Source organism: Salminus brasiliensis, chromosome 8 (genome assembly GCF_030463535.1).
Source record: "Salminus brasiliensis chromosome 8, fSalBra1.hap2, whole genome shotgun sequence".
Classification (NCBI taxonomy): Eukaryota; Metazoa; Chordata; class Actinopteri; order Characiformes; family Bryconidae; genus Salminus; species Salminus brasiliensis.
In genome coordinates this window covers 21472496-21500410 of record NC_132885.1, presented here as the reverse complement: position 1 = coordinate 21500410, position 27915 = coordinate 21472496, and the positions used below count along the sequence as shown (strand labels likewise).

Genomic DNA, 27915 nt, shown 5'->3' with positions numbered 1-27915 from the left:
TACTTTTTATTATTATTGTATATTTTTAATATACCCTTGCTTACTTTCCCTTACAGGTCAAAACTGTACCTGTACCACTGTACCATCCTTAAAAAAAAGAAATGCATCTACTGGCATTGTTTGGTGACCGTAACATGAAAATCCTGGTGCACGCTGACTAAGAAATGGGGGACACTCCTGTAGAATTATTTGGCTTGTTGAATTAAACAACTAAGCCAATTTGAATCATGTCCAAATACCTCCGTTTGAGATGCCACATCATAATAAAGAAGGGAAGTCTAAAACATTGCTCATCATTTGTGCTCCATGCTGGCTCCAAAAAGTGCTTGGACCCCAGTGATTGCCCTTTTCAATATAATCTAAAGCCGAATGCTCCAGTCTAAGATGACAGCCCATAGAACTCAATGTGTCCCAGGTCAATTTCAGAATACTGCTAGATATTAGCTGCAACTGAATATTAATATAAATTAATTTACATAAATTATCATATAAACCGATATCCACATCCAAGGGTCTCTGTTTCTGCAACATTATTGTAACATTACTAGTGGAGCATCACAGTAAAGCATCATCAGTAGTCATGTTTAGTAAATAAAGGACTTTACAGTACTAAGTGCTTGAATAAACAGAACACAGCAAACCAGACGTGAAGTCTGCACGTTGACTTAGTACCCCCCCCCCCCCAAGGGGTCATGTAAAAATACTGTACTTGAGGTAATGCAGTAATGGAATGTTCCCTTAAGATGGCGTCTGGGATTGCCCTGCGGGAAAGTAGTGCGGTCAAGTCAATAAAAGCATACTGAAGCAGAGGATAGACGTATGACATGATACATAAGTGTCCTTAGGAGACCTTATGAGAAACACTACAGCCTGAGAGACGGATGTAGACCAGGGATGGTCTGTGTGTATAAAAACAAGCTAATCTAACTCAATTCAGGTTGCTTAAGACTCGCACAATGATAACAGATTCATATTGGCTGATGTATTTATGTATTGATTTATTTAATCTCCATTCGATTTATGCAACCACTGTTGTTTAGGTGGAGGGCTTGCTCTGTTGGTACTCGGCCATGCAGATTTCTCCTGTACAACATCCAGAGAATTAGACCCTTCCTCTCTAGAGAGCCCGCCCAGGTGCTTGTTAAGTCTCTCGTCACTTCAAGACATGACTACTGTAGCTGCTTCCCACATCAAATCCGAAACCCTGACTCTGGCCTACAAAGCCAAGAACGAACCAGCCCCGCCGTCCTTGATGGCAATGGTCAAAAGCTGATCTGCACCAAGAGCCCTACGAGCTTCAAGTACGGCTCGGCTCGACCCACTATCCCTCAAAATCCACAGAAGACAGGCGTCCAGGCTTTTTCCTGTCCTGGCACCAAAGTGGTGGAACAAGCTTCCCCTGAGTGTCCGAACGGCAGAGTCGCTCACTGTCTTCAAACGCAGACTGAAGACCCACCTCTTCTGAGAATACTTGGGCGAACAGCAGAGTGGTCTCCTTCTGATGTGTGTTTAGTAGTGTCTAAACTTAGAGGTATCTTTGAATTATTAGTCTATTCAAACTAGCTGAGGTTTTTCTTGGGTAAATAGCAAAGCACTTTTGTAAGTTGCTCTGGATAAGAGCGTCTGCTAAATACTTTAAATGTAAATGTATCACCTACTTCACCATACTTACGTATACATACATACATACCATACATACGTATACCTGTGCCTTTATATACATCTAAAATGTATTCTAAGGACAAACAGGACAATCTCCCTTCACAAGTATTAATAAAAAAAAACCTGAGAATCAATTACCTTTCAGAAACATGTGTAAGCATGCTATTCACCAGAGCTCCGGTCACTATCAATGCTTTGTTTAATGACTTGCTGTTTTTAGAGTGCAGTGTGTACAGTGTAATGGGTAACACCTCCGCCTTCCACCCAGGAGACTGAGGTTTGATTTCTCACTTAGGCAAACACATCATCCTGGGAAAGACTCCAAATACTACATTAGCTTGTCATTGTAACATGAAGATACTTTGGCTAAGAGTGTCTGGATAATGCTGTACATGTATCATCAGCTAAATTTCCCTTTTTCATAACAATATGAAATTTCACTGCCAGTCTGTGTCTGTTTCCATGCTCTTAAAGGAATTTGCTGTTTGCTGTTGCTATTATTATTATTGTTGTTGTTTTTGTTTGTTTGTATTTGGTTTTATTGTTATTTACTCACCTTTTCTTCCTCTTTCTTTTGAATATCCAAATTGTATTGTAAGCTAATCAAAGCTAAATACCGATTTTTTACCAACTTCAACATATGTTAACATGAGACTGTTTCCATTTTCTATATTTTTATTCACTTATTTATTGATTTATTTTCCCCTTTCTAATCATGCTTATTTGTCTTGAAAAAAAAAGTTAATACATGTTGCTTTGATATTTTGTGATCTCTTAGTTTGGTTTACAGCATAGTTTGCAATTAATAAATTAAAGTAAATATTATATTTGTCATTTCTAATATTTTTTTCATGATTGTGAGGATAAACTATAGAGCAGAACATTGTATGTCATGAAAAATTTCTGAATTTACCCATACAGCATTAGCTGTTAAACGAGTTGGCATTAAGAAGCCCACAGCCATAGACCTCCTTTTTCGTGAATATAAAAGAAAGGAAATCTTAAAAAAATCTAAAGTGGTTAAATGTCCATTCTTATTGTAGACCAGAGGGCAGTGGCATCAACCATAAAGGGACCAAAGAAAGAAAGACACAATGACCTAGACAGACACACAGACAGAGTCAGACTGGCAGAATGGTTGAGGAGATAAGAGCTAGGGAGAGATAAGGAGAGATGGAATTGAATGGAAAGTTGGGGAAATGAGGTTAGGTGATGTAATGTAGCTAGCTGGCCACCAAGTGAGTGTGTGTGCGCGAGTGGTGTGGGGCAATCACAGATGACAGAGCATATGTGTTTGTGTGTCTGTGTGCGTCACTCTGCTCCAAAAGCCCATCAGGGGACACACAGAAGAACCCATGCCTGAAATGAGCATCAAACGCAGGGGGCTCCCCACCCACTGACCAAGCTGGACCTTGTGCTAGTGTGTCTGTGTGAATAGGGCTCATTCAGATCCACCTCAAGTGCCATTAAAGCATTAAAACAGACAGATGGCCATCTTGTCATCTTTTATTTCTCCTCTTCACTGAGCAGGGCCTGATTGGCTAGTCTAATAAGCACTGTCCCATAGCAAAACCCCCACACCACCCCCTGCCTAAACACACACACACGTCTGCAGGAGGTGGACAGCTGCATTTAAAGTGGGCCATCTAGAACTGAACTTGAAACATGAGCATCTCTTAAGCAGGGGAGGCAGAGGAGGAAAGAGAGAGGAAGAGGAGAAAGATAAGGAGAAGGAGAGAGCAGGTCTGATGAGAAGGAAGGCGGAGCAGTGCTGAGTATCACTGACAGGAAAAGGATGAATTATTAATCAAGAGATCAAGGCCAATTCCCACTGTATGCACACGGCCAGAAACGCACACACTTAACATCACACAGACAGATAATGAAGCATTTACAGCACTCTTCAGAACATAGAACCCACAAATACACACACACACACACACACACACACACACACACAGTACTTACGAGATTGGAGTATATAGGCAGGTCTTTGTTGGGGTTGATTAGAAGAAGAATGTGTCCAATGTAAGTCTGCAAAGAAAGAAGGAAAATAATAAAGAAAGAGAAGAGTAAAGAGGTAGACAAAAAAGAAAAAAAAAGAAAAGTAATAAAAAGGAGTAAAGAAAGAAAGAAAAGGAAGAAAGAAAAGAAAAAAGAAGGGAAAGAATAAAGAAAATGTAGACAAAAAAGAAAAAAGAAAGTAGTAAAAGGGGTAAAGAAAAAGAAAAAAATTAGAAGAATAAATAAAAGGTACAAGAAAGAACAAAAAAAGAAAAGTAACGAAAAATAAAGGACAGAAAAAGAAACAGAACAATAAAAATGGAGAAGAGAATGGAAAAAAAAGAGTATTACAACAAAAGAAAGAAAGAAACAAAGGAAAATGAAGGAAGAAGATAAAGAAAATAAATAAAGACAGAAAGAAAAAAGGAGTAAAAAAAAGTAGAACAGAAAAGAAAATCAAGACAGAAAGAAGAGGGAAGTGAGTTAAAAGCTGTAGATGAATGTAAAAGACTGAGAGCTGTTTCATCATTGCAGACGTTCTGAGCTGCCAGTGGAAACCTTCCGTTTGGCCTGCAGGCATGGCAGCACTCCGCTGTCCTGAAGGACAGAGGCAAACCATTACTTCAAGCTGCCAAGAAGAGGCCTGGGGGCAAAGCTACTGCACCAGTGTGCCCATATCCACCATTTCTCCAGAGAGCAGGAGCTACTGACTTTCCTCCCCAGTCACAGACTCTGCACTGGTAGAGCAGCTGGGTGAGCACTGATGCTAAAGTGGAGTCTCCAGAGTGAGGAGCGCTGTGTATGTAATGCTGATAATAAATAGTCCAGCGCTCAGGGCCAGATCAACCTTTTGACTTTGAAATGTGTAATTCAATTTCTCAACTCTCTGCTCTGCATGTAAAGTACAGCGGACCACCAATGTGGTGGAAAAGACAGGATTACTAAACCACATCCTCAGTTCTTCCTTACGTTGTTAATATTCACCTCCAGGCTTTCATGACATACACAAAGATGCAAAAATCTATATGAAAATACACACACACACATTCTTCAGAAAACCCCATCTTTAAAGCTTCACCCTTTCTTCTTTTCATCTCTGAGTTTCATTTATAATGTAAATATCTGATCAGTCTCCTCTCTCTGTGCTCTCCTCGTTCTTCTTTCCTTTAAACTTTTCCTTCTATATCAAAAAGACTCTCCGCACTGCAGTAATGACAGGCCATCATCAAAAATTGCTCTTTCTGCTCTTCCTGCTCTCCCTCTCTCCATCAGTCCTGTTCATCTCTGCCTTCAAGTCATTCCACACAGCCTCAGTGCCAAGACTTTATTAGGCTTTATATAACAGTGTGGAAATAGCTGCAGCTATTAGGCATTGATTTGACTCCAGCCATCAGGCGGCACAGCCTGCAGTTCCCCACTGAGACTGAGCTAGCGGCCAGGCATTACTGCCCGCACGCAGCCGATGATGGCAGGCCCGCTCAAACGATCCAAGCCTCGGCTGGAGGGAGAGGATGGAAATGCAGGAATGGATTTCTTCCGTTAATCACGCTCCTATTGACTCGCACACAATGGCAGGACTGCTGGAAAGCACGTGAACAGCTGCGCTATGTGGTTTTATGCGGAGAGTGAGAGGAGAGAGAGAGAGAAGATACAAAGTTCAAAGATATGGATTCACTCATCAAGCACTTTATAAGGAAGACCTGTACCTGTACCCCTACTTATTTATCCAATTATCTAAATCAGCCAATCGAATGAGAGTAGTCCAAAGCATCCGATCATGCAGATACAGGCCAGCAGCTTCAGCTTCAAGATCACATCAAAATCATAAACATCATTAAAATAGAGATAAATATGTGATCCCATGACTGCATGACTGTTTGTGACAGGACACCAGCACATCTGGATCAGAGTGGTACTCTGTACAACTGTAGTGAGCAGAGAAGCATCTCAGACACCACATAATCCAACCTTGAGATGGCTGGGCCACAACAGCAGAAGACCATGTCAGGTTCCACCTTCGCCAACCAGGAACAGAGCTGATGCTGCTGTGAGCACAGGTTCATAAAAAACTGGACAGTTGAAGACTGAGGGCGGGGAGGGGGGGGGGTGGACTGGTCTAATGAGTCTCAATTTCTGCTGTGGATCATCACACAGATGGTAAGGTCAGAATTTGGTGCCAACAGCTTGAATCCATGGACCCAACCTGCCTTGAGCCAACAGTTTCAATGCTTGAATGCTACAGACCATTTGAATCTACCCATCTTCTAACGGCTACTTTTGGCATCATGACGCACAATGCCACAATCCAAAGGCTGTCTCAACCTGGTTTCATGAACATGACAATGAGATCAGAGTTCAGGACGAGAGATCCAGCAGACTTTTTTGTGATGCAATCATGTCAACATGGACCTGAATCTCCAAAGAATCTTTCTTGCGCAATCCATGCCATGAAGAACTGAAGCTATTTTGAGTGCAAAATCTACCCAGTGTTTGTGCAGTATTTTTAATAAACTGCTTGGTGAGTGCATTTAATACAGTATCCCAATATTTAATAGTTAGCATTTATTATTATTATTATTATTATTATTATTATTATTATTATTATTATTATTTCTCACTCCTTTAAGATCAATTCTGCACAAACTGTAGATTTAAAAAAGCTCCCAAAGCTACCTAAATGCTACATTTTGCTCTAATGGCACACAGTTGTAGAGAAGACATCTGCACAGAACTGTGCAGCAAAATGACAATAATACCTCAAAGCATTAAAGGCAACAGTGGTGTAAACATGGAGCAGATAAAGTAGAGTAGTAGTAGAGCAAACAAAGAGGCATTGTAAGAATCTCTCTGCTCCTTTCCAGGGTTGGCCAGTGTCTCTGGCCTAAATACACTACCCCTAAAAGGCTGCCATCCAGACACCAGGGCCTGGCAAGGCTACAGTCGAGGGAGCTCGGCCAGAGTCCAAAATCGCAAAGGAGACAGCCACTAAGCGAGTGTGTTTGAGTGCGTTCTAGCTCCTGGCAAGAACACAACCACGGGGCGAGGCACACTGAGCCCAATGGCTCAGACAGAGATCAAAATGTGTGTGTGCTTAGGGCCAGCGTCCAGACCCTCCTCTCTGCTAGGAGGCTCCAGAGACAGGGAAAGGGGGCCTTGCTGAAGTCTTGCCCTGAGAGCAGGCCTGCATGTGGGATAAGACTGAGCGCAAACTCCCTGCATAGGAACAGACAGCTCATTTTCACTGCAGGGCCTTTGAGACGTCTAGGGATCAATACATTAAACTGACTGCAGAAGAAACAGCTTTACAACATCCCAGCTGAGAGAAAAGCAGCATGTATGTGTGAATGTATAGGAGTATGTATACGTACATAGATCTGGTCATTGCCAAAACGTTTCTGCATCTCATACAGAAGGCTGCTGTCTGTTAGCTCACTCAGAGATGCTAGGTCATCGTTAGGCGCCGGGGGCATTAGCTTCACCTGAAACACAACAACATCGGAATAGCCATAAGTCAGAAATAGTCACAATGGTCAGGAATACAGAAAATCTAAAAATATGCACTTTCATGGTATGGATAGGTATGGTAGAGTGAAATATCAGTCTGGTTGTATATATTCTTCAATATATTGCGGTGGTCATGAAATTACATGATTAATGGACCAATAGAAATGCTCCAAAATGACCTCCACAACCTTTTTACCCTGACGTCTATAGAAAGTTTTTTTTCTCCTTTTCATTCATTGTTTCTACTGAAATCAAGGGTATTAAAAAATATTTGGAGGTCTCTACAGTCCAGTGATGACATTCTACTAGATTTTGAAGCATTGCTGTGTGGATTGAAATGCATTCAGTAAGAACAGCCTTAGTGATGTCAGTATTTTGGATGATCACCACCCTACCTCACCCCCAACTCGACTGAGAAGTATTGGACAGAGCACCACCCATCATTCCAGAGAACACAGTTCCACTGCTCCTCAGATCAATGATGGGGGCCTTAATACCTCTACAGCCCATGATTGGCATTAGTTGGCATAGTGCCAACAGGTGCATCATATTTATCTGCTCCAGAGAGTCCTATTCTATTGGCACCCCTTCTTTGCAGGGACAAGACAAGCTGCATGTGGGCACTTGAGCATCTGTGTCAGCAATGGGTGCAAGGTAAAGTAGCTGAACGCATTCATTAGAAGGAGTGTCCACAAACATTTGGACGTGTAGTGTAAGATGTGAGAGCAATGATTTATAGGCCCTGGGAACCATAAGGATACCATTTCACATTTTTTACGTTTCTTCATAGCACATTCTCGCATCTTTCTGGGCTGCTTTAGGGTCCACTGTAGTTCATAATACTACCCTGAAAATACTGTGTTTTGTAGTCAATCTGACCTAAAAAATTGTATTGGTGATTGAGTGGTATCTATATTCAGCTAAGGAATCTGCCATGGAAAATGGGCACGTTGTAACCCATCTAAAAATGGTACAGTTCAGACTCCAACTACCAACATGTCACACAAGCTCAACACCCTCAGCGGACGGTGTAAGACTAATGGCTCTAATTTCCTTTATTCCCTAGAGGTGAGAGTTCATCCCCAGGGTTAGAAGGGTCACTAATGCTGCGGGAAGATTTCCTCAGTTCATCTCTCTTGACCTTAACTATGACTGATACCACATTGTCTACAGGCCAACAGGAAAAGCAGGTCCAGCTCAACTACATTAATCTAAATTCCAGCCAAGCAAGCATGGGACCAAGTGTACTAGATGTAAAGCATCTGTCTTCATCGCACTTTGTAAAGAAGACAAATCGGGGTACAAAATCTTGGAGATAAAAGGCGATGTAGCTTCAGGTGTCTGGGGCGTGATCCTCCGTACCTGCTCTAGTTTGTTTGTGGCGCTGGGGTACGGTCCATCTAGCCCATTGTCCTGGGATGACTGCCGTGTCAGTGCTCCTCCTGAGTCCCGAAACATGGCATCCTTCTCCAACAGACTGTCCCGCTTAGAGATGGGCAGTGCCATGGGGGTCCTATGGGAAACAGTTCATACAGTACATACTGTGTGGTCCAGAAGTCTGAGAAAACATTGAAAACATTGGATTTTCCAATACTTACCTTTTTCTTGTTTAAATTGTCAAATCCACCTTAAATGGTGCAGTAGTTACACTGAGGCACCTCTACAAGTATATAATTTAAGGTGGAATTAAAATGTAAATTAGAAGCTGGAAAATAAGAAGCAAAGCATAGCAGATTCATAGCAAAAGATTAAATCTGAAGCCTGCCTTTGACCTTCTCTATACCATGGGTTTCAAACACACACTAAGTGAAAAAGTGTCAAAAAGGGCTCTCTGGAGAAATATCACAGAAGAATTTCTGCTTTATGCCAATTACAGGCTCCTTAGGAACCTTTCATTTTAACATCACATAGTAAAAATATCATTTAGAAGCCTCTGGAACATCTTTATATCGCCTACATCATGCCGTCTTGTTCCATACGGATCTCCACATGCAGAAGTATGTGGACATATGGCAAAATTCAAAACTCAGTTAGCCATCTGTAAGGGATTAGCAGTGATCACTGCATATTTGATCCATTACTAGCTTTAGGACACACAGTAGTCCTCTACTACATACACAGTTATGTTAATGTACTTGCCATGGTTTTACTCTAATATACATACAGTTTCTTAACAGGCATGCTGATGTCCTGGTTGAATTCTTCACAGTGTTCGTCCAGGTGAGGAGGCTGGGTTGTGGGGTCCTTCTGTTTCTGCACCCAGAATCCCTCTGCCTTGAGTAACACGTCCGCTATGAGGTCAGAAGCAGCGATGTCTGAAAAGGAAAAAAAGGGGCCATCAGGGCTGGTGTCTCATCAAATCACTCTTTTGTTGTGGCAAAAGAACGACCAGTTGCCTTGAACGCTGGGTTGAAAGGGAAGGCTGCAGGAGTTCAGCTCCTTTAGTGATTGGCTGTGAGCTCAGCCAGGAGGCACTGTGAATTACTTTAGCAGCTCCATAGAATCAATGACACCTCATTTAATACGCACTCCTATCACTGCGTTTTACATCAATATTATCTAATGCACATACAGCCGTGATAAAGACCCTCTCAGTTCAATAGCCAGCTGTGACTGTCTCTCTCTCTTTCTCTCTTTGTAATGGTCTGTGGGTTTTTTCTTTTCTTTTTTTTTTTTTTTTTAAACACTTTCTCAGTAACCCGCTCCCCTGCTGTCTTTCATGTGTGTCTGCCTATGCTGAGATAGGCAATGAAGCCCACTGTGGATCGATCCATCTGTGCTTAAGAGACAGAAAGACAGTAAAGTTCCCTCCCCCTAATGAGCTGTAAGAGGCGATGAGGGGCCAGTTTCCATTCTAATAAAAGAGAGTGACACCAGATGACTCTCTTTTTGTCCTTCTCTCTCTCTATGGTGCAATAACTATATTTACCTTAGGCCATATTCATCTGGGCATTAACCATTTATTTGTCTGGACTGAAAGCTAATAAATTCAGCCTAATGATTTCCAAAGCTCTCCAGGAAGGTCAGTATTATCCAATACCTAGTTTTTCTAATCACTTTAATCAAGAACTGAATGAATCCATACAGTGGCTGGAGTTCACAGAGGTGGAAAAGACAGTGTCTGTATGGTTGAAGGAAACTCGTTTTTCATATTGGTTTATATTTTTTAAATATAGAAGCAAAAATGATTTATTAAACAAATAAAAAAAATGCTCATCAATGAATGCAATCAAATCCTCAAAGCAGTGCTATCTAGTAGAAAGCATTTCCTACACAGTAGATACAGTTACTCCAACTAAAGCAGGATAAACTCTTTTTTAATATCATTGATTTTAGAAGAAACAATAAACAAGCAGGTGTCCCAAATTTTTTATCCATATAGCGTATGTCTAAGGCTAACTAGAGATGTGGGCTAGCAAAGTTAGCTATCTGAGCAGTAAGGCATGCAGCTAGGTTCAAAATCAACGCCGACTCTGCTTATAAAAGGGTCCACTGGCAGAGACAGAGTTCTGATAGAGGCTGTTAGTTTTAACTGGTCAGTCAGTGGTCCAGTAGCATTTTGGCATTCAGAGAAAGCTGACAGTATTTAACCACTTTTGTATGTGTGGCACCATCTCTGTAACATGTTATCCCTGTATCTCTGTTATTTATAGTCATTATAACATTGCCTAATATTTTACATGCCTCTTACAAATAAAGGTTTTTAATGGAACCAAAAGCAGGTCGTCTATGGCATCATTTAAAGAACAATTTGTTGCACCATTATTTTTTAAGAGCATATCTACAATATTTGGACAGTACTGTAAATATCTATATCTAATCTGAACTACGTAACCCTGATCCCAGACCTCAATCATACAATAATCTCAGTAATAAAATATATATAAACATATTTTCCCTTTTGGATGAATTTTAGCTTTTGTAAAAGGTCACTGTTTGGCCCTGATATTGTAGGTTAGCTCTATTAGCTGGCTCTAATCTGGTTCAATTTCATTTTTGTCCAAAAAGCCTCTAAAAACCCACAGGCATACTCAGAGTAGCTCCTGTTTATTTAAAGGTGTTTCCTTCATGAGAACCTGATGTTTGGTCCCCATAAAGCAAGAGGTTCCCATGATGTGACTGTCTGAACAGATTGTTGTTCCCACCATGTGATGATTACCAGCTCAATCACAGACACACACGCAAGCCTAAACTTTCTTCCAAAGTTAAACACGTCCCCACATACGTGCTTGAGTCTCCCTAAAGCCCTAAAGAGGCGTTACGTGGAAAAAGAAAGGCTTCATTTGGCCTCTGAGCATCATGCCCCCGACATCCTTGAGCTCAGCCCTTGTGTTAGAATGAGCTATTGATTAGCAGCAGAGGTGAGGAGCGGAGTGGGGAGCTGATGAGAACAGAGGAGGAGAAGCGAGGAGTGGTTAGAGGGAAGGGAACAAGCAGTGTCAGGGGAGTAAGGGAGAGTTAGTATGGAGGGCACGAATCACTGGGCTCCTTCTGCAGAAACTGCAGCGTTTACTGTGCAGTGTCTCCACTCGTTGCACTTCCTATTCATCCATCAGTCATGTACTTGTTTAATCCCTTAGAGCCTGTCTGCAAACCCACATTTCTTCACTCTCATAACAACATTACTGTCATAATTAACATCAGTTTCATAGGTCCCAGAATAGAACCCTGTGAAACTCTATGCGATGCACTAAACGGAACGGTTACCAAATAGTTAACGATAGTGTCTGCATTGGGATAGTTAACGAGTCTGCATTGGGATGAGTAAATGAATAAGAAAACCTAGGGATTAAGGGGTTAAACCTATCAAAAAGATGCATTATTCTAATATTAGTGTCTGTACTGCAAAAACCTTGTATCTTCATTTTGCCGTTTTTCACTTTCTGACATAAATGAGGAATGGACCAATAGAAATGCTCCAAAAATGATCTGGCATGACATATTTTACATTTACTTCCATTTAAAGTTCAGAAGGTTTTTGCTTCTGATATGTCAGAGATACAAGGTTTTATGTTACCGTGACAGTAATCTGCTCATCTTTATATACTAGGTGTCATGAAAATGAAATGCAGGCAGGTCCATGCACTAATGGCTATTCACAGAAAGTGAATGTGCAAATGATTGTATGAATGTAAATGTATCCCTCTGATGTGTTATTATAAATTCAATCAGCAATCATGCCGCATATTTACACTGTATTCAGATACATTCTGTATGGATCAGTGTATTATTTAAATGCTGGTTCAGGAGTGGTTTAATATTGACAGCATTTCAGTGAAAGTGCTATAAAGACATGATCATATGCTGCATTCACGCCTCCTGAATGTGAAACTACTGTATTGGTAATGATGGTGAAGGCAATGAGTGGAATGAAATTATGTAGACCTCATTACAGAAACCATGGAGCCAAGAACATGAACCGCTCCAATTTACTGCCTCATTGGGGGGGTGGGGTTGGGGGGGGGGGGGGGGGGTTATGTGTGTGTAGTCTTACCTGAGGGCTTGTCTTGGTTGCAGTTGAGGAGAGTAGGGTCGGCTTTATACTTCAACAGCTGGTTTACTATCCGGGTCTATGAGAGAGAGAGAAACACACACAGACGTACACATTTTGATCACTGGAGGAAAACTCAAAGAGAATGCTTAAAGACGTTCACCATGTAGGTCACATCTCACAGCAGACTGTGCACTCCCCCACCCCACAAACAGCTCTCAGCTCTCTCTATGAGCCCCATCTACTACAGCAGATGCAATAGAGATCATGCTCAAACAGCTTAGAGCCATACACACACACACACACACACACTCACTCATTCACTCATGCAATCTAACACACCCCCTCACACAGTCATACACACTCACTCCCTCACACTCACATTCATAATCACTCACTTGCTCATATAATCATACACTCACTCCCTCCCTCACACAGTCACATACACATTCACTCATACAATCACACACTCACATACACAATCACTCATACAATCACACACTCACATACACAATCACTCATACAATCACACTCACATACACAATCACTCATTCACTCATACAATCACACACTCACATACACAATCACTCATACAATCACATTCACATACACAATCACTCATACAATCACACACTCACATACACAATCACTCATACAATCACACTCACATACACAATCACTCATTCACTCATACAATCACACACTCACATACACAATCACTCATACAATCACACTCACATACACAATCACTCATTCACTCATACAATCACACACTCACATACACAATCACTCATTCACTCATACAATCACACACTCACTCCCTCAGTCACATACACAATAACTCACACAATCACACACTCACACACACAATCACTCATTCACTCATACAATCACACACTCACATACACAATCACTCATTCACTCATACAATCACACACTCACTCCCTTACAGTCACATACACAATCATTCATACAATCACACACTCACACCCTCACAGTCACATACACAATCATTCATACAATCACACACTCACACCCTCACAGTCACATACACAATCCCTCATTCACTCATACAATCACACACTCACTCCCTCAGTCACATACACAATCACTCATTCACTCATACAATCACACACTCCCTCACACAGTCACATACACACTCTCTCATTTACTCATATAATCACGCACTCATTCATCTAAATCACTCATTCACTTCACCACACACTCAACACTATACTATACACTATACTAAGTCTGTGCACACCTGTACCCTGAATAGATTATCCACAGATACTGCATGTGTGTTTCTCATCTATTGGTCTATTTCTTTTGGATTTCTTCCTTCACACATGCACACACCAAACTTAAGCGAAAAGTCCTTTGATGTTTGATGAGTGTGTGTAGCCATCAGGCCAGCTCATTGGTCTGCCAGTGCAGACAGCAGAGTGTGAGGCAGAGCCATTAGAGCCGCTGGATGTTCAGCATGCTAATACAGTAGTGGAGGATAAGCCACCATCTAAAAATACCTCACTTACACACTAGTGCTGAAACCACTACTGTTCTGAATACACATGAGCAGCGTGGCTCAGGGCTTTCATACAGCAGCAGCAGCATCTGCACTGGCTGGTGTGCTCTCTGTCTCTTGGCTCTGTGTGCCCTCTGACTGTACAAGAGGGAAGAAGGGCATCTGTCTGTATTTTGCCTGCATTATCCTCTCTAGTCTCTAGATAATAACTTGGCCCTGACGGTCACAAAGTCAGAATTGTGATCTTCCAATAAAGAAGCCAGGTCTCAAGAATAAAGCCACCCTTTCACTCTAGGAAACAGCACACTTTACATTCTGATTAGCGAGGACTGAAAATCAGCACCTCAGGAAACTTGGATTTGGGAGTGAATGCATGAAAAGAAAAAGCACAAACAGCCTTTTAAACAAGCATGTGTATCCAAATACACCTCCCAATTATTGATGTAATACTGCATAGTGTAAGTGTGCCTATGGTACTGCAGAGAAGTGAGGTATAGGGTTCAATCAGTGCACATCTGGATTCTGCAGAAGTATATAGCCCTTTTCAGACATACACTGTAACCCAGAAGTGGGCGGATAATTTTTCACAGAATTCACAGTGGGTACAGTGGATACAGAGGTGCCACCCCTTGCCTAAATCATGCAGAACATTTCCTATAGTGAGAACGCATCTGACGTGGAAATTCAGCCGCACACCACATGTGCGAAAGTATTTTTACTGATGGTTTCTGCTCAAACTACCCTGCAATATACAGCAAGAGCTCAGCTCTAAACCCAGTCCCCTCGGTCAGATGGTTCTGGGACTAGCTAACCCACCAACCCTCAAAATCAGAAGTGAACCAAACGATCAAACCAACTAAACTGGGAGCACATCAAAACCCAGTCTAAACTACAGAGTTAACAGACTGTATGAATGAGCAGAGTATCTCTTGTCTATCAGCTCAATATCTAGGACAGATCCTGCGTTGTGTCCACAGCCTGGCCGTACAGATGGGCTGGTATGAAAAGCCTGCGGCTGCACCAGAAACCTGAAGAACATCCACCCAAATCCTGAAATGCTAACTTTAAACTGAAAAATAACCAATTAAATTGGCAAAAAACAAAACAAATACACATATATGGCCAAATGTTTGTGGACGCCCTTTCTAATGAATGCATACAGCTACTTTAAGTCAGTCTTACCCATCGCTGACACAGATGTGTAAATGCAGACAAACAGTTTGTATAGTCCCTGTAGAGACTCTTTGAAGCAGATCAACATAAACCTATTGGCACCATGCCTAATGCCAAGCATGGGCTAGAGGGGTATAAGCCCCCCTGGTATTGAACTGGGGAGCAGTGGAACTGTGTTTTTTCTTTGGAATGATGGATGGTGCTTCATCCTATACATCTGTGATGAGTTGGGAATGAGGTGGGGTGGTGATCATCCAATATCATGACCTCACTAATGCTCTTGTCAAACAATCATGTATCATGTAATTTTCTGTCTTTTATATTGTATGGTGTGTGTGTGTGTGTGTTCAAAATCTGAGTGATGAAAGGTGACAGGAAAGACATAATCAACTCCTCTTCACAGCCCACCCTGGCTGCCCTCCAGGAGAGCAATAGAGCTCCATCTTCTCTGAATTATAAAAAGGAAATAATCTCTCTCTCTCTCTCTCTCTCTCTCTCTCTCTCTCAGCACACACACACAGGCTTAGTCAATGTAATGTACTGCAGACGGTAAAATGACTCTTCTGTTGGAAACTTGGATGCTTGTTTACATCAACATGCAGCCATTAAAAGAGTGGAATGAATGAATGACAGGAAAGGTGTGAAACAGAGCGTTAGACACACTTGTACAAAGATGTGATTCCTGGGAAGGAAACAACAAAAGAAGGGGAGGGGGAATCGATTAGCAGAACAAATTCCCCCTGTCAGCAGCCCAACTCTGTGGTCTCCATCGTAATCAAATATTTGATCATGTCAGCAAGATTCCACAGCCAGGTCTGTCTCCCTCTGGAAATCAATCTCAGCTCTTCCAGACGTAGTATTACACTTACATTACTAATCATCTAAAACACATTCATGAGGCAAAGCTGTGCCCGATTGTGTACAAGCAAGATCAATAGCAGACAGCATAATGCTGGGCTCATTAACTGTACATATTCTCCAGCTGCTCCTGGACAAATGCACATTTGTTGATGTGAGCAGATGTGCTCTGTCTTTAGACACTAGGCCTGTAAAAATGAGAGTAATGAAACTTTTATTGTTACACTATATGGATAAAAGTATTGAGACACCTGATGGTTTATTGTGTCTTTCAAAATCAAGAGTTTGTCCCGATTTTGTTGACAATAGCGTATCCCCATCTCATTCCAAAAGGTATTGAGTTTCACAGCTCAATGTTGGTCTAGCCCACACCTGGCATTAGGCATGGTGCCAATAGGTTTATCATACTTATCTAGAGTCCTATTCTATTGTCAATACTTCTCTACAGGGACTAGACAAGCTGTCTGTGTGCATTTGCACATCTGTGTCAGCAATAGGTGCAACGTGAATATTCAAATGCATTCATTAGAACGGGTGTCCACAAACATTTGGACATTTAGTACACATACATACATACATAGCTCCTACACATGTCGTGAACAAATGCAAACATTTAGTTTAGTTGAAAGTGACTGTAAATGCTGCAATTACTCTGTGGCAGGGGTGTAAGTAATACTGTATCGATTCTCAAAAGCACACAATCAAATTTTAATGAATAGTTTATATGCAGAGATTAGTGGCAGAGAGTGGTTCATTTAGTGTTGTGTTTTACTTGATAGCAGTGTTTGACTCGGCAGATCCCACTGTTCTGACTGCATAAAAAGCCTACTTTTCTTTTACGCTTTCACTCAGATTTCATGTATATAATGTCAATTGTCCTAAAAAATATATAAAAATAAAATAGATAGAGAAGTACGAGTTGATGCAACAAATTAAATTAAATTAGACGCTGTCTGAACCAGACAGGTTTCTGCAACTAAATACATGAAAATATCGGCAGAACTAAATCTGATTAGTGAAGAGGATGTGTCAGGATCTAGCTCTGATGAATCTGTTTTGAGTTTATATGTGGGGATGTAGACTGTTGTCATTGTTGGGTGGTTAAGTTGTAACAGCATTAATCTGGTCAGCTTTTGCTGCGAGTGGGTTATATCCTCCTTATTTTGCCACGCCCATTTTCAAAAGTTTAGAGCCATGTAGAGCAGAGTTAACTAGCTTTCCAACACAATACTAAAAGATCTAAAAGAGATTTATAGGGTATCATTTCCAAAGAAGAGGACCTGCATCTGTGTCTGCCTTTACTATTTTTGCAGAGCGGAAAGAAACACCACATCCTTTCCCAAAGAAATGGCTCATTTTTTCCCACCTCCAGCCACAGATGCAGGTCCTTTTCTTGGTCCCTTTCCAAGGCTGTGGATATGTTAGATGGTGCTCCACAGCACTCTGATCCTTTTGTGTTGCATTCAGGACACTTGTTTATGCGAAATTCTCCTCTTCTTACAATTATTCTGTCATATGATATATGCATATGATACTACTCACCGTATGTTTATTATCATTGTGGTTATAATCTATATCACTGGATCTACTGCCGCATCGGAAGATCTACACAAAATAAAATGATGGCCACCCCCATTGTTTAATGGAAAATTTTGGATTCTTCAAAAATGGTGTAATATTACAACCAGGGTGATCAAATAATATAGCATGATAATATTTGAGGAATCGTAAGCAATCTGAAAGTCATGTTACGCTTTACGCACAGTTCTACAGCATGTAGAATGGCTTTTCATGTAACTCCACACAACAGAACTCATTTCAACTGGTCAGTTTAACACAACAAATGTAAAAGGGCAGCTGCCACCATCAAATGATCTAAACAAATACATTTAAAATATGACGGGAATATCCTGTGTGGACAGTAACAATAGCAGAACAGCACAGAGACACTGACCTGTCCGTATTTGGCAGCCAGGTGAAGAGGGGTCCAGTAAGTGTTGTCTGCAGCCTGTACATCTGCTCCACTCTCCAATAAGAGAGACGCCACATCCCTGTAACCACTAGCACATGCCATGTGTAGCTACACACAAAAAAAAACAACAACACAGATTTCAGTATATTGATGCATTATGAGTATTAATGTAAAACTGTTGATGCACGGATTGAGTAATGTTAGAAATTATAATTATAATAATTGATCATTGACTGTGTGCATTTTATAGTCTATATTTAAAAAAATACACCCCTAAATAAGGCAAAAAAGGGTTGAGTATCATTAGAAAAAGATTTCCTGTGATGCTACAGTCATCTGTGGCTGGGAGTCCAAGAAAGCATAACTGGCCTTGCTCTCTCTGGGCTGAGCCCTCCCTCTCCTCATCAGTCAACTAGTTAGCTGATGTAACACAATCAGAAGCTAGTGCTCACCTCCAAGTGTGCTTTCGGGTGTTACCCAGAGGAGGTGCATCTCAGCTTGAGAAAGCTGGTAATGAAAAAGGGGGGTTCTTCTGGGGTTCTTAAGTACAGGCAGTGGTTCTATATAAAACCACTCTGAGACTCATTTTTCACCTAATTCAGTGACCCTTTTCTGCAATGGAAAATTAAGTGAAGGGTTCCAAAAAACAAACAAACAAACAAACAAAAAAAATAGTGTATCCAACAAGCCTCACACATCTTTTATACAGCAGTATAGACATGGTAGATCTTACACACTGATCTATTGTACTATGCAATTCAACCAGTCAAAAGCAAGATTCCATTCTGTAGGAAGAGGTTGAAAGTTTGTGCTGAGGTTAAGGTAAATGAAGCTTTACCAGTGTGACTCCATCCTCGTTACGTTGGTTGACACTTGCTCCACTGCTGACCAGCTGTCTAACGTCAGACAGCATGATGGACGCTCTCTGAGTCTTCATCTGGTGCATGGAGCTCACATCTACACCTGACATACACACACACATATACACATAAAATGAGTGAGGGATGAGGACTCGGGCATCACATCTGTTCTCACCTCCCACACTGTTATAGTGTAATGATGGCCGGAGGGCAGCAACTCAGAGCTAAAGTTTTGCGGCAATATTTCCCCCTGTTTGAAAGTGCCTGTGTCTTAACCCCCCCCCCCCCCCCCCCCAAAAAAAAAAAAAAAAAAAAAACACACACACCAAGTCACCCAAGCACAGAAGTCTAATGTTTTATATAGAGCGAGGACAAGCATGTAGATAAGGAGGGTGCAACCTATTGCGGTAGAGAGTGAGAGAATGGAGGACGTGGGCTGATCTCTGGAAAAGCCCATCATTAGTGTGTTCCTAGCCTGCAGGTAAGCCTTCAGTCAGAGCAGGGAGAGTGGGATATCCCCTGTCTTCTCAATAGCTCCCACGCAGAGCTTTGAACTGTGGCCAGAATAAAGACTAGGCCACTCTCCACCCTCTCTGTCTCTCTCTCCTGCAATCTCATCAGCTTCATGCAGTGCCTTTCTCTTCCATTGTCTCCCTCACTGCAAATGATGCACAGTGGGGTCTTGCTGCTTACCAAGTATGTGGCGTGATAGAGGGAATAAAACATAAACAACTTTGCACAAAAAAAAAATCTATCCACGTCTCTGACGTGTTGAGTCTCTATCTCAGATAGTATTGATTTTTCAACACATATTAATTATGACATTTTAAAACAATACCAATACTTATTTTCCACACCACTGATTCTATCCATATCGGATGCTGACTCTTTCTTTTAGCAGTAAGCTGATACACACAGGTTACCTCACACACACACAGACACAACAATCACATTGCACCTATACCAGCTTTTATGACATCCCATTCTAAATCCATAGGCATTAAAATGGAGTTGGTTCCTAGTTTGCAGCTCTAACGGCAGGTTAGGAACTCTTGGTCTGACACTTTGTGGCTGAGTAGCTGTGGTTCCTAAATGCTTCCACTTTTCAATAATAGCACTCACAGCTGATGGTGGATAATCTAGGAGGAAGAAATTTTACCAACTGACTGATTGCAACGGTGACATCCTATCACATCACCACACTGGAATTCAGTGAGCTCTTTAGAACCCTTCATTCTTCACTAATGTGTGTAAAGGCAGACTGCATGACTAGGTGCTTGATTTTATACACCTGCTGCAATGGACACCTGAATTCAATGATTAAGAAGTGTGTCCCAATACTTTTCTTAATACAGCAACAGCTCAATGCAACATACAGTCAATAACATGTAAGCTGAATGATGAAGGACTGTTTCAAGCTTCAAATATGCACCACTGTGTGCTTAATACTAAACAAAGCACTACAAATTCTGTATAAGAACCAACAGAAATAAGCAACAAACTTAGCATTGACTTATAAAGCAAATTAAAAAGCAATGTATGGATATGGCAGGTTGTCCCGTTTCCACGCTAAGAGTGCATTGGGCTCTTAGACCCTGAGTAGTATCGCAAATGGTATTACATAATCAATACTTTAATCAATACAATACTTTTAAAAGTGCATGCGAGTTACATGTGAGAATATGAATAGTAAAGAAATCTAAGTCTTCTGTGCAGATGACTAGAGGTCACTACAGGTTTGTATAGTGTTAGAAGAGATCAATGTTGTTCTCAGTGTAAAACAACCGTGGGAGCTCAGACGAGCTGCACTATTGATCTCTTCCAGTCTGAGGAGACGTTTCCCATGGTGAACAGAACGAAAGAGCTTCATTTACTGAGGGTTGCCTAGAATACCTAGAAACAACTGTTTTAACAATATCTGACTTGAGATGGACTCTCCACAACTAAAAATGTTCATGAAAAAGCCATGTCAGTTATATGGTAGGCAGCAAGGTACTACTGTGAGAAATATCCATAGTGGATTGCTATTGGACTGATCCAGGCATATTTTAATGGGTCAGGTATCAGCAATTTTAAGGAAGATTCATATGTAATCCTTTGTTTTTACTGCTGAGCCATTATGTTAGCGGGCCGCACATGTGCTTTTTTTGGTTTTTCTGCATAACAGAAGGTAACAAAGCAGTTCAGATGCCTGCAGTGTGCAACTAGTTTACAGTAAAACCTGAAAAGCTGTAATATTCTAGTGTTTTACATGCACTGGAAGAATGCATCCTTCCTTCAGATGTGAGCATGTAGTTGTTATATGGCTACTTTTCTATCATGAGTCATTATGGCAAAACTATGTTGGAAATACACTTAAAGACAGATTGGGTTAAAATTTGTTTTAAATGGGGAGGTGGGGTAATGTAATTATTACCAGGGTTTTGCAGTGAAGTTATCATGATGAATGGACCAATTGAAATGCTCCAAAAGGACTTGGAATGAACTTGCATTGACCTCCATTGAAATTCTTCTTTTGTAAAGTCTATAGTCTGTGTGACAGCAACAGTATATGTCCATATGTCCATATGTCCAAGCAAGCACACAACAGTGTGCTTGCTTTTTTACTTGGGGTCATCTTTAGCTTTTAAGGTAGGCTGGTTTTAAATATACTTCTAACTAGATTCTGCTAACACTCTTGTCTTAAGGTTAACATAGAAGCTTGGTGCTCACTAGTTGATTGAGGTGCTGATTCAGGTGTAGTTTCAGGCCAGCTAGAAGTGTGAATTGCAGAGGAGGAGCCAAGTGCCTCCAATCTTGATAAATTAGGTGTGGAACCATTTAGAAATCAGTGTGCTTGCTTTTTTACTTGGGGTCATCTTTAGCTTGTAAGGTAGGCTGGTTTTAAATATACTTCTAACTAGATTCTGCTAACACTCTTGTCTTAAGGTTAACATAGAAGCTTGGTGCTCACTAGTTGATTGAGGTGCTGATTCAGGTGTAGTTTCAGGCCAGCTAGAAGTGTGAATTGCAGAGGAGGAGCCAAGTGCCTCCAATCTTGATAAATTAGGTGTGGAGCCACTCAGAAATCAGTGTGCTTGCTTTTTTACTTGGGGTCATCTTTAGCTTGTAAGGTAGGCTGGTTTTAAATATACTTCTAACTAGATTCTGCTAACACTCTTGTCTTAAGGTTAACATAGAAGCTTGGTGCTCACTAGTTGATTGAGGTGCTGATTCAGGAGGAGCCAAGTGCCTCCAATCTTGATAAATTAGGTGTGCACGTCTGAAGCGGTTTGTTAGACGTCATGACTCCTAGCTAGAATATCTGCTGCGACAACTTTTTTTTTACTCAACTCTATTCTGTTGTACTTGAAGATGTGCTTTCTTCTGTACAACATCCGGAGAATTCGACCCTTCCTCTCTAGAGAGGCCACCCAGGTGCTTGTTCAGTCTCTCGTCACTTCCAGACTTGACTACTGCAACTCTCTTCTGGCTGGTCTCCCTCTGCGCACCAAGAGCCCTTCGAGCTTCAAGTACGGCTCGGCTCGACCCACCATCCCTCAAAATCCGCGGAAGACAAGCGTCCAGGCTTTTTTCTGTCCTGGCACCAAAGTGGTGGAACGAGCTGCCCCTGGATGTCTGAACGGCCGAGTCGCTTGCTGTCTTCAAACGCAGACTGAAGACCCACCTCTTCAGAGAGTACTTGGATGAATAGTTCTATGGTCGCCTTATTGTCTTGTGTTTAGTAATGTCTAAGCTTGGAGGTATCTTTTGTATTATTAGTCTATTCTAACTAGCTAAGGCTTTTCTTGGGTAAATAGCAAAGCACTTTGTAAGTCGCTCTGGATAAGAGCGTCTGCTAAATGCCGTAAATGTAAATGTAATATAGCATGTCTTACCTAATGACGCGGCTTTATCTGCAAAAACACTTTCAGCACTTCTCGGGCCGAGGGTAAGACAATCCAGAATGCTTTCCTCAGATTTCAAAACATTACGGTTACACTTTCATAATAAACTGTCTTGTAGATTTCTTTACAAAAGTGTGTGTGTGTGAGATATGGAAGATATGGAGGTAGTGACCAAATACCATAGGTCAACAAGAGGATATTAGTAGGTCAAAAGCAGGTTGGAAGAACAGTGTATGTATGTATGTGTGTGTATATATATATATATTGTGTGTGTGTGTGTGTGATGCCACGTGATCAGATCTATTGATTATGTTATCCTGTGGGATCAGAACTGACTCTCTCCCTTTCCTCCCTGTACGGTTGCTTAACATTTCAGCACATTTAGTCTGCCTGAGGGCACACTTCACCCTTATCTCACACACACACAAACACACACACAAACAAGGGCAGCAGAATGAAAAGAAGAGCTTCCTGGGTGCAAAGTCAGATTAACTGAAGAGCAGCTCAGCATCTTTCTGTGGAGGTAAAACTCGCTGTCTGCAAAGTTTTGGCAGAAATGAGTGATGTGTCTGTAAACTATGAGCACTGACCGCTGCACTGCCATGCATCAGTCACTGTGCTGAACCTCCAATGATTTACAATGACTCCCAGAACTTTCAATGGGAATTTAAACAGTCCATTAGCAAAAGGGGGTAATGATTTGAATTATTTAAAATGGGATAAATCAACATCTGGAACAATGCATCAAAATTGAAAGCCATTACCAATGAGGTCTTTGGTCTCAGGGAGGGGCTTATAGTCGTATGCACATGTTTGGGCACTCTTGGACAAATTATGCGTTCTGTAGTTCTTTAATAATCAAACTTTTGTACACTGGAATTACAATTACTGTTTATTTGCTGAATGTAATGTGTTGGGAATAATAATACAACTGTAGTATGTGCAAAGAATATGGTACATTTAATATGTCGTGTAAAATTCAGCAAATAAAGACATTTGCAAAAAACAGCCATATTTGGGATTGTTCAGTCTATTATTATATAGAAAAATAAAACATGTCATTGCAAATCTTCAGCTATGCCAGCGTCACTCTGACTGGGAAAAGGGTCATTTTGGATGGGGTGCACACTGTCATTTTGGGGGCTAATTTTGTAGATAGCTGTTGTGGCAGTCACTGAAAGTTCTATCTGAGCCAAATGCATTAATCCTCTGAATCAAATCTGTGCAATAACAGAACATGAGCTCTGTTGTAACACATAAAATATTGAAAACGGAACCTGATTATGAACTCAGCAATGAAATTCACATTGAACCTGAAAAAAAGTGTGTATTCTTACAGCCCTATCATGTGTAAATGTGTGTGTGTGTGACAGAATGATTTGTTGAGCATGTTCGTAATTGACATAATTGACTTTACTTCAAGGTTGCGGACAACCAGATTGCTGATTGCTGTTTGATTGCTGCCCTCTGATAAATGTCACGGTAACTCTTCCCTGTATCTTGACGTAACAAGAGGGCTATAGTTAGAAGTAGTCATTCATCTGTGCGAATACCTAGTTATGCAGCCCTACTGTTTCTTTATTTTTTATTTTTATATTTATTTAGGCCTTTGGGCAAGTGCGGTCCCAAGCGTGAGCTGCTCAGTATTTACGAATGATCTGTCCAAGCTGCCAGCTCTCCTCCCCTTTAGCAGATGCATCCTTCCTCTCCCTCTTGGCCCTCGGTCTGATTGATTCGTAGACTAAGTGGCTTTTACTTTTTAGGGGCGAGCTGGCGGAATGGATGGCTCAGTTAGGGAGCACTGGAGACATAAAATGCTGGGTGATTTGTACACTGCTGGCAGGTCTGTACACCAATCTGCCGTGGACCGTAGGTCGCAGAATATGCAACGCAGCAGTAATTTTAGCAGAGCTAGCATAATAGCAAGTTAACAGATCTCAGTTAGAGTCCTATATTTCACACCTTTCTCTGGGTCAGGCAGGTGTTTATGTTATTTAGTAGCGCCACCATTGACCTTAGTCAATGTCCTCTGTTCATTAATCCCACCATCTTTCTCATTGCCAGCATAATTGTGTGGATATGACTTATGAACAGTTCACGCGATTTGTTCGTTACTCCTCATATTTCTGTCAGATCTCAGAGAAGACGATATGCAATCAGGTGATCTTGCCTGTGCTATACCTGCTGAATGAATAAGAGAGGAGAATGAAGGCTAAGAATATGGCTGGAGGTGATATTAAAATTACGAATCCTTAAAAAACGTCCAGGTCCTTCTCCACTTCTTTTTTTAATGTATTTCGGCAGGGGCAGAATGATCTGTGTGCGCATAAACACTGTAGAGTAGAATATTAAAAAGATTAATGGATCAGTGTCTCAAATCTTACTGCTGCAGTGGGACTGCTTGATACCTTTTTGCTTCTATCTGACATGCTTCTATCAGTTTCAGACATGGCAGTCTAATATAATTTTAATTTTTTTGCTTTATCACTAATACATAATAATGCGCCCCCCCCCCCCCCCCTTACATTCATGTCACGTAACTTTACTTGGACCTACCATTCTCCTCCAGGTGCTTGATAAGGATGTAGCTGCTCTCGGTACCCTCTGTGGCGTAGTCCAGCGGTATGTTCCCGTTGACGTCCTGCAGAAGCACGTTGACCCCGGCCTTCCAGACACAGCAGCGTAGAGAAAGCGGTCAAGGTATAGCGGCATGGCCGAATAGGATAGGTGGGGGGTGGGAGAAAGAGAAGACATAAACAAATTGAGTGCCCCTCAACCTATTCATCAGTCAGCAATCGATGATAAACAAGCTCCAATTATCACACTTTGCCAGCACCCCCAGGTCACCTGAACCCAGGATGAGCTACATTAACAGACAATGGTGAGTTAACTAACTCATTAAGAGGAAACCCCCTGAGAGGAAATGATGGGGGACTGGGGGGTTTTAACACTGTCTACAGTGCAGCGTTAAGTACGGCCCTGGTAGGGGGGCTGACATGATTTATGGCTGCTTATGGTCCAGAGAATCCAGAGGTAGAGCAATATGCTTCAAATGCAAGTGTTGCACAACATCTAGCGAGCATATGGCTCTTACTGTGCGCTAGGATTAGAAATTCCAGAGGGAAAAAGAGGAAAAATGGAAGTCCTTGAATAAAAAGCAAGCTACACTTTGGAAAAAAATGCGGATTTGCCATTTAGTTTCATGCTAACTGGTGACTGGTGATGCTACACAAGTGGTGAACTACAACCTAATTCAAATGCCAACAAATCCTTAGAGCCCTCTACAAAGCAATAGCAAATGTGAAGGTCTCTTTCTTCCTCTCTCTCTCTCCCTGACTGACAGCAAAATGAACATTTCCATTGTTAGCCTGAGCCCATAAACTGGGTAATGATTTCTGTAGGCCATAAAGCAGAGTGTGGGCTAATGACAAGCCCTGAGCTAACACAGATAAGAGCAACATGGCGGGGTCTCATTGAATATTTACTGCTAATAGAATTCTAAAGAGTGTGTAAGCATTTCAGGCAAATGCAGGGGGTGTGTGGAGAGGAGAGAGAGAGAGAGAGACAGTCAGAGGAAAATGAGGCAAAACCTCAGCAGATCGCGGCCTGAGATTCGAAACCTCTTCACAGGACGACAATCAAGCAGCTCCATCTATTAGGCTGGAGCACAAACAAAGAGTGATACACATCAGCTGTTTCACATTCATTCAGAGGGAGCCAGAGCTCGGGCACATCCAGACATCAGCATATTCTGCGCACTCGGGCCAGGGAGGAGGCTGCGTCAATCATGCGAAGAGGTTAGGGCCAGGTTAATGAATGTATTAATTAACATTAACCATCAGCTGCTCTTTTGTTTCTATTCATGAGCGGTGGGGCACTGGAGGAGTCGCGGTGTTCCAAATCCTTAGAGTAAGCACACACGCATACACATGGTTATAAAGCTCCAGAGGGTGATGATGGATTTGACAGTGTTCCAGACCAGTAAGGGATGTGTTCTGCAGGTCTCAAGACAATGTGCCAGGTTAAAAAAAAGGCCAAAACTGACACTCTTCTTAGCAGCTGACTCACTGAGGCATCAACACAATCATAATGATGAACACCATGCCACAGCCATTGTTTTCCCCTCCCTTTTGGGTTAGTTAGATAGTTACTGTTATTAGTGTTGCTAATAACTGTGTAGTTACACATGAATAGCCATGTAATAACAATGTAACTACTGTAATGCAGTCACTGTTACATAGGCATTACTGTAGTATCAATATCAACTTTTTTGACTTATGGGGTTACATTTGTAATATACAAATACATGTTGATCAGCCAAAACATTAATACCACCTGCCTATTATCGGGTAGGTCCTTCTTACGCCGCCGATCTGAGCTTTCGAGGCACAGACTCCACAAGATCTCTGAAGCTATTCTGTGGTCTCTGGCTCCAAGACGTTAGCAGCAGATCCTAAGGAGTGAGGTGGGGCCTCCATGCATTGCATCAGCTGGCCCTAGGTGTTGCCGCTTCATTGGCTATCCTTTCTTGAACCACTTTTAGTAAGTATTGACCACGGCATAGCAGGAACACCCCATCATAATTTCATAATAGTCATCTAGCCATCATAATCTGGTCCTCACATCCGTCTGCTTGGACATTTTCCTACTTTCCACTGTAGATGGAGATAAGCAAATGGTATTCACTTCACCTGTCAAAGGAGTTAATGTTATGGCTGATTGGTATATATAGGCACAGGCTGTACTCCTTTATCCATTTGTAACAGTGAATACATCACCAGTGGTTATACTGAGTATAATTGTGTAACTACACAGTTATTACACACACGTATCAAAGTTAAACCATTCTAGTTCTGAAATCTGATTGGCTATTCCTCAGATGATACTGACAGTCACACACAGTCATTGACCATCACCTACACGGCCACAGGCTGGTCATTTGCAAGGGTCAAGGTTGTGTGTGTTTGCAAGTTTTGCTG

General features: G+C 41.5%; 1 protein-coding gene across 4 annotated transcripts in view; it reads right to left on the bottom strand.

The window, feature by feature from the left end:
* Positions 1-27915, bottom strand: part of myo16 (myosin XVI) — a 183516-nt gene that overhangs the window by 84646 nt on the left and 70955 nt on the right. For all 4 annotated transcript variants that reach the window (XM_072686093.1, XM_072686092.1, XM_072686091.1 and 1 more), the window contains exons 5-12: positions 25493-25601; positions 19028-19152; positions 18172-18297; positions 12665-12740; positions 9335-9485; positions 8533-8683; positions 7035-7145; positions 3631-3696 (exon numbers count right to left, since the gene is read on the bottom strand). In XM_072686093.1, coding sequence (XP_072542194.1) covers positions 3631-3696; positions 7035-7145; positions 8533-8683; positions 9335-9485; positions 12665-12740; positions 18172-18297; positions 19028-19152; positions 25493-25601 — 915 coding nt within the window. The remainder of the gene's footprint in view (positions 1-3630; positions 3697-7034; positions 7146-8532; positions 8684-9334; positions 9486-12664; positions 12741-18171; positions 18298-19027; positions 19153-25492; positions 25602-27915) is intronic.